Here is an 8,150-nt window from a genome sequence, read left to right on the forward strand (position 1 = left end):
TTTATTATAAAAGATTAATCGAAATAATAGTTACCATTTCTGAATCAAAGTTTAATATCAATTTTTTGTCACTAGACAGTTTTTTCAAACCGTGTTTTGAATAGGCTGTGGTTTGCTCTTTACAATGTTACACCTATCGCTGCAGCCAAGATGGAATTGTGTATATATTTCTTTTGACAATAGACTTAAAAGACTATTGGTTTTTGGGAAGGGGGCGGGGGAGCTAGCCCTTTAAAATCCTATCTAGTCTTTCCCAGTGTGTATACTCAAAAAATACATATATTTATTCTTACATCTTTGAAAATGTCTGCTCTCTATCAAAATGAATTTATAGTAGTACAAATTGACTTAAAATGACAATTTAATTATAGCTTTATAGGTCTTTTTGTCTTTTTGACGTAAAATGACAATTTTGAAATAGCTTTATGTTGAAAAAAAATTTCAAAAATAGTGAACCAATATGGAACATAAGACAGCATTGAATATTAAAAAAAATATATAATAAATAAATAAATCTTCGATCGACTCGACTTTTACAATGTTTTTCTCCTTTCTTACTCCCTTTTAAAGTTAAAAACCGGAAATGTCTATTTCTCAGAATAAAAAAAAAGAAAAAAGAAAAAGAAACTTCAACGTAAATTCGTTGATTTTCCTTTCATCCTTACAGTCTCGGAAAATTATCTCTTTTTTTCAGCTTTGCAATCTTTTTGAGAACACGACAACTTCTGAATGGCTCCTTTACATCTCAGAATGGACTGGCTCTAATAATAGTCAGCTGTCGAACATACGAGTTACTACCAAAGTAGCTGTGACGGCACTTCTAGCTGACAAAGAGCGCCTAAAAGAGCATGGCACGGCTTTAATGTACAATTTAGCAACGAAGGAGGTAAAAACAGTGGTTCGTATTTTATAGGATCTAAGCCTGCGATTTGGTTCCTCGCACGGGCATGAGAATAATACACATTTTACTTACTGACATGCTCAACATCTACTGATCAGATTGAGTAGAACTGAAACAACGTGCTCTAATTTATTTTTCAGGGAATTTCTAAAAAATGAACATTGATGTTTGAAAAGTTTCGGATGCTTTGGTGAAATAACGAGTTTTGTATCAACCTAATAGCACACTATTCGCTAGTATTGTTTTCTGGTTTTAGAGGCGCTGGAATCATCGGCCTTTCACTTGCAAACCAAATTCAAAAGACAACAAATTTATTTTAGAGAAATTACTGTAGCAATGCTAAATGGAGGATTTGGCTGGTTTTATTTACTTGGTATTTTTGTCCTTATGATGTTCATTAATATATTTCCGTTTATGTTGTAAACCATTTTTAAACAGTATCTCACATATTTAAAGAGACAAATTATTTGCTTACTAAATTTCATTATAATAAACAAGAAATTATAATAAACTTCATAGTAAATAAACAAGCTTAAACTATATCACTGATCAACATAACCGATGAACAAATAAGCACAGTAGGCACTTGTTTAGCAGGGTTGCCACCACGGTCAGTTCATAAAGTGCTACAATTGCCCAAATTTACGTGCTACACAGCAATTTTCGCTGCTACTGTCAAACCATTGACTATGATAGTGCTTTCGTGCTGCAGGTGGCAACCCTGCTTTTTTCAACTCGAGAGGGAGGTGGCACCAAACAAATTAACATTATATTGAATTTCTTAGGAACTAGAAAAAAATTTTCACCATTAAAAAAAAAAAAAAAAACAACTGTTGCTATAAAAAGGAAAAAGAAGAAGGTTTAGATGTTATTATTTAAAGGCAGCTTCAGAATTTCGTTTTAGAAAATCTGTCTTTGAACAGGATATTGACATTTCAATGATAAAGGCATTGACTTCTACGTATTTTTTAATTGAGGGTATCAAATGCTTAATTATCCATCAATTTCAGATGTTAGGACAGAAGTTCAGAATAAAAACAAACATTTCTTTTACTTTTCATGTCGTAATATTTTGGATTAAATGAAGCTATAAGACAGAAACACTTTCAGTCTTGTAGGACATTGTGGGTCTTATAAGCTGTCAAATATTCGGTATCTTCTACACTATATGTACCTACTTGCTGAAGAAACAACTTGGCCTATTCTCTATCTGTTGGGGAGGGCGGAATTTGTGTGATACCTTAAGAATATGCTCCTGAAACTATTCTAGCTTATGTATTTCCCCTCAGGTTTTGTGCAAAAATGGCCATTGGCAGCACGGTCATATCCCAAAATGATTTTATTTCTAAAGTTAATTATATCATATACTTTGAATTGAATATATGGCGGAGGGGAGATGGGGACGAATATATAGGGGTTAGGGTATTTTTAATTACGCTTATCAGATAAGGTAAAAAGAAATTACAGACACTTTTGAGCCATCTCGATACCTGTGTATGGTACACAGAACTGGGTAGACTGTTTGAAGTTGTGGAACTGATGATAAAAAAAAATACAAAGTTTTTGGTTTGTTTTATTCGTTTAAAATAAATTTCATTGACCAAGTTCCTTTTTGTATCTAAAGAAAAATGGAATTAATGGTTCCAGCGACTCTTGAGTATTTGACAGCCAATCTGAAGGTGACCTGGCAGGGGGTTGAATGCAAAGATGCTCGATCTTCAGTTTGTGGTGCAGTGATTTTCCAACTATTGTTAATCTCATCTATATAAGGCGCGGAAAAAGCTTCAGATTCGTATTGACTGGGCTGAGTCTTGGTCTCAGGTCAGGAGTCAAGTTTGCAGTTCAACACGTGTTTAGTGAGAGGGCCATCTGATCTACAACAGACATGATCAAACCAGGTTAGGTGAAGGTTTTTTATTAGTGCACCGTTGTCATTTTTGGTGGCACCGCACGTGAATTTCAACTTTACTGTCCCAAGTGGAAGACGCTGAGATATTTTTTTATCCAAGAGTGATTGAAGATATTGAGCATATAGACGTCTGCCGCTTTCAGAGGCCATGTCTTGCACCCATTTTTGAAGTGCGAAGGTGACAGTTGATTCGTTAATCTAAATTTTGTCTTTAAGAGGAAATTTTTTCACTTCTACAGTTTTTCTCTCTGTCGGGAGGAGAACTATGGATGGAGAAGATATTCTGCAAAAAAAAATTTCTACTACAGCTGTCTGTTATGTCAATTTGAGATCTCGGATATTTGAACTGATTGACAACTCCTAAATGAGTGCTATCGAAAGAAATACCATTCACTTGCAGGTTATTTACTAGCAGGGTTCGTCATAATTTTGAGTTTGTCCTTGTTGATCCTCAGTGTGACCAACTTTGCTGTGATTGCTACGTTGCACGGTATAGCTGGTGTATCATCTATCTGGTTCACGAACAGAACAATTTTGCCTGCATAGACTAAGGGTAACTAATGGAAAAGTCTTGATCGTTTTTATTCTAACTACGAGTATGGAGAATTAAGTAGATAACATGGGATTTCTGAAAATCGGATGATTTAGCTGATTTCAAATGGGGGTAGCCTCATCTTTAAAGAACTTGATTTTTAGCCTACTTTCATAAGATAAGTCATATCCTACCTTAAGGTGGAATAGGAAAATGAGTCTTATGAAAGTCACAATGGAAAAGCCATTGAGAATGCTGTGTATCAACGCCATCTATATCTTTTGTCAGTTCTAATAAATATCTAGTGTTGCAAGTTTTCCGAATGGGAATTTTCTGGCTTTTATACTATACATTATTACTTTCATATAGCTATAAAACTTAATGAAGCACAGATCTGTATTTTCTTAAAATAGGATTTTCTCGTCTCAAAAACCTTAAGGATTACGGAATGTCAAAAAGAAGCACCCAAAAAAAAAAAAAACAACTTGAAACGAAGTATTAGTGTCAATTTCAAAGTATTTAGACTGAATTGATAACTTTCTAGTGGTGAAACTTGATAGCAATTTGTTGAATCTAGCTTATTTTAAGCATATTATTATGTTACTTTCGTTGGCCCAGATGTAGAATAAATGAATGGGCCCAATAATTTTTTTTTTTTTAGATTGACAGAGAGCTTTGCAAAAAAAAGCCTCTGACAAAATTTTTCTAGGCTTGAAAATGTGAGGAGTAAAAAAGTTTTTGATCAGGGGGAAAGGTTTTTGATCAGAAATTTTACATTTCCCACAAAAGTCACAAAAATTCGCGCTAATTGTCATCTTTGGGGGGGATTGCCAAAGCCTTCTTCAAAGTACTTCGAGCTTAGCTTGTATTTTTCATGTCTGAATGCGTAATTTTTGTAGGTAGAGAAAAAGCTCAGTTTCTGACCGACAGAAATATCTGTAACCTCTCTGAAAAAAACTCGGTGCCATATTACTATTAGTTAAAAGCGCGTTCTATTCCTTTTCAAGTGGTTTTTAAATTGTTTGTCGGTGCTGTCAGCTTGTGAATGGCACTCTGTTGTGATAAACTGAGCACTGTAACTTTATCAATTCTAACTAGAAATACGAGTTTTTCTGTTAATTACGAACCAGCACCTTGTAGTATTAATAACGTTTAAAATGTAGAAGAAATAGGCGTTGGCTCGTACAACTGGGCTTTTACCCTACATTTTTGTCCTTGTATGACTTTACTAACATGTTTTCGTTTTGCATATTAACATTGGTTATTATCTATCCCTTTTTTCTATTAATTCCAGAAAATGAGCAAGACTGTTGGGTATTCAAGCCAGATGCCACAAGGTACTTTATCAAAGGTGAGATCATGATTTAATCAAAAGGCTAGGGTCAATGTCATTTTCAGTTATTCCTCTTTCTTTTGCAGAGGATATCCATGGACGGTTTATATAATCTTTTGACATTAGGTCTTTTTGACTTAAAAGACTATTGGTTTTTGGGAAGGGGGTGGGGGAGCTAGCCCTTTAAAATCCTATCTAGTCTTTCCCAGTGTGTATGCTCAAAAAATACATATATTTATTCTTACATCTTTGAAAATGTCTGCTCTCTGTCAAAATGAATTTATAGCAGTACAAATTGACTTAAAATGACAATTTAATTTTACTAGCACTATTGCTCGTGAGTTTAATAGACCCGTCGTTTAACTCCATACTACTCTATAGTCTATACTACTCGCTGCATTTGTTTAAATGTTAGATTGTCGCTTAGTTAACTCTAAACCTTTTATAAACCTTTTATTCCTAAAGATAAGCTCTTTAAGTAAGGAATAAAGTAAGAATGATTACAAGAAAACAATATTTTGATTAATGATTGGTAATTACTTTTTGAAGCCCACTTGATAAAGTCTATACTAAAATGTATGAAACCCCATTTTTCCGCACCCAAATACGTAATAAAACTTGTAATATCATGGAGGTAATTTTTGACAGAAATAATTGGCGCATTAATATCAAAAGTAGCAGCCAATTCAAACTATGAACGGTCTCCATGTCTTTTTATGCTCTTGATCAATTAGCTTTTCTTTGGACTCTTGGTTTTATGCTCTTGATCAATTAGCTTTTTCTTTTCTTTGGACAATTGCACCCGAATCAGATTTGCATTTTTATGGGCTGTATTTTTAAATAATGTCACCTAATTTATCCGTTTTGATTTATGTTTTTAGGGAAAATAGAAAGGAATAGTGTGAATTTGCCGACAATGTTGGAACGTTGAAATAGCATTTAAAGCCGATAATACTCACACCTCAGTGACGAAATACTCAGAACAGATCTAGATTGGGCTTAAATCCAGACTGCATTTTTGTTTTCTTTGAAATCGTCCATTACCCCTTCCTTCATTTTGTTTGGCCATTCAGTCAAATTGAGAGGTGAAGCGCCTTGATTTCACCGCAGTTTAACTGATAGAAACCAAATTTTTTGATTCTAATAGAATCTCGATCCCAGGTGTTAAAAAATAACCAGTAGTCACCTCTAGCCCTTGCGTTGATATTTTTTTGTCCGGCTAAAAGCTGTGGCTTTAAAACAATAAAAATAATTGTAAAAGATGGTAAAGAAATTACTACACTAAATTATGTTTATTAGAAGAACTAACGATTTTCCTTTTCAAAGGTATTTGACGATGTTGCTACTGAATTGGCAATGGCAATCCTTCAATTTTTGACCAGTGAACAGTCCGAGGAGCACACTTTTAGGGCTTTGAAGGCTCTCCTTCGTTTCACAACAATTGCTCACAACGAAGTACCAGCCCTGATTAAGATGATTGGCCCTGACCCTGAGACTTTTCGTGGAATATCAGATCGTGTTAACGAAATAATTGATCAACTTGCGAGCAAAGTCAGAAATGCTCGAGGGTTCTAATCTAGTGGTGTTTAGTCATTACGAATTTTATTCATCTGATTTATGGATTTTGATTGTATTTATTGTTTTTGTTACTAAACATCTTTACTGGTTTAATTTCATTTCCTTGTCCGGTGTAACATACCCCCTTCTAAGATTCTTTTCTTTTCTTCATAGATGAGCAGCTCAAATACCTTATCAATTGACTTCACCAAATCGATGGGTTTCAATTCAGATCATGAAAATCAGAAAAAATCCGAAAATTAGTGTCAAAACCAGAAATTCTGCACATTCAAAACAAAAAGGCTTATCTTACAGATTTTCTTCGAATATGAGTGAGAAACTGAGCAAAAATTTCTATTTATTCCTCATGGGTCCACAAAAATTCGTTTATCCTTCATAGGAGGTAGGAAGGACAAGTGGGCCCACAGAAATTGTTCCAGGGATGTTTCTCCAAAGAATTTGTGGGTGGAGGCTTAGATTGTTAAAGATAAGCTTTTTTTTTTGTAGAAAAGCCTCATACTTTTGCTGAATGTATACACACTTTTATATCTGGACTGTAGTTTTATAATTTTCTGATGTCATTTAAGTTTTACCCGATACACGTTTTCGCGCACATATGTTGATTTTTTCTTAATTAAGAGCAATGTGGCTTATCCACGCAATTGTTGTTAGTGATAGATTTATGTGAGTTTGTGTTGTTTGTATCCGAGTCTAAACAGTTATTACTTTGGCTTAAATAATTTCGTCCCGTCCTTCTCCTCAATATGCCGAATTGCCCCTGTAAGGCACCTGCTACGCGATGAGCACCAAGACCTTGCCAATTTGTTGACTTAAGAGAGAAATATACAGACCTCTACATGCACAGTTAAGCCAAGAATGAGCAATTTTGTTGAAATGGAAGAAAAAAAGATTAAGTCTTTAATGAGGGGTGACAAAAGCTATAAACAGGAATAAGTTGAGAAGAGGTGTATGCAAGAAAGCTCTCTTCATTTAGGTAAAAAGTTTTAATTACCTGTGCCTAGACTTTAGCTCCTCCTGGGGCATTGATGACATATATGTCGTCTTCAAAACTTCCTCATTCCTTGTAGAATTGCCTAGCTACAATGGTATCTTCCCATTGTTAGCCCAACAACATTTCGGCATCATTATGGTTAGGTTATCTCCAAAATTGTAACTATTTCAGTTTAATTACAAGACAACTCTGTAATTTACAGGGAAGCTTGTCGTTTGATATGCACAAATATGTCTTAAACAAGTCTCCCGTCTTAATTCATTGTGCTACGGAGCATCGCTATTACTTTCATAGTTTTTTTTATCAGCTGTATCTAGTTTGGTAACGATACGGGATGGAAATAAGAACGTTTAGGTAGAACATTGAATTATCTCTTAGAGACCCTGAATCGAAAATTCTTTATCTCTTCTTGATTCCTAGGAAATAATTACAAAAAAGTTTATTTCCTAGATTCTGGAAAAGTTAAATTGTAAATCCTGAATTTCATTTTTCAATATAAAATAAATTTTTCTTAAATTTTGTATACGGATGAAATTTGCACCCAGAATTAAACTAAAACATGTCCAGCCACGTTAATATCAGCTCATAGGTGGGGAAAGAAAAGAATTCTCTGGAATCTAGTCATTTTCAAATTTACCAGAAGGGATAGTCAGATTTCAACAAAGCTTGATAGGAAGCAAAAGGTTTTTCTGTTGGAGTGTCGACAGTGGAGGGAAAGAGAGATCCCTGAATTACTGTCATCAGGATATCTTCTAGAGGCTTATATTTGTATATGTATACATAAAATCAAAGTTCAGTCAAACTTCGTGAGAAGTAAAAGAAAATGTCCTATTGGGGCTTTTTCTATGTTTAGGCACAATAAATCTTCTACGGAAGAGAAGGAGTGGGGTCCTTAATTGCATGTCA

The 8,150-nt window shown here is 34.4% G+C and overlaps 1 protein-coding gene across 5 annotated transcripts in view; it reads left to right on the forward strand.

Annotated features, from left to right (window-relative positions):
* The window catches only part of LOC148951151 (uncharacterized), an 86,971-nt gene extending 80,627 nt beyond the window's left edge, over positions 1 to 6,344 (forward strand). For 3 of the 5 annotated variants that reach the window (XM_089090674.1, XM_089090676.1, XM_089090675.1), the window contains exons 10-12: positions 695 to 886; positions 4,637 to 4,693; positions 6,002 to 6,344. In XM_089090674.1, the coding sequence (XP_088946800.1) occupies positions 695 to 886; positions 4,637 to 4,693; positions 6,002 to 6,250 (498 nt within the window). In that variant the 3' untranslated portion in view covers positions 6,251 to 6,344. Of the gene's footprint in view, positions 1 to 694; positions 899 to 4,636; positions 4,694 to 6,001 lie in introns of all 5 variants that reach the window. The other 2 variants (XM_089090677.1, XM_089090678.1) reach the window with 2 other exon arrangements.
* The last annotated feature ends 1,806 nt before the right edge of the window (positions 6,345 to 8,150 follow it).

This window comes from Artemia sp. Qi Xiang Cuo, chromosome 6 (genome assembly GCF_049724085.1).
Source record: "Artemia sp. Qi Xiang Cuo chromosome 6, ASM4972408v1, whole genome shotgun sequence".
Lineage (NCBI taxonomy): Eukaryota > Metazoa > Arthropoda > Branchiopoda > Anostraca > Artemiidae > Artemia > Artemia sp. Qi Xiang Cuo.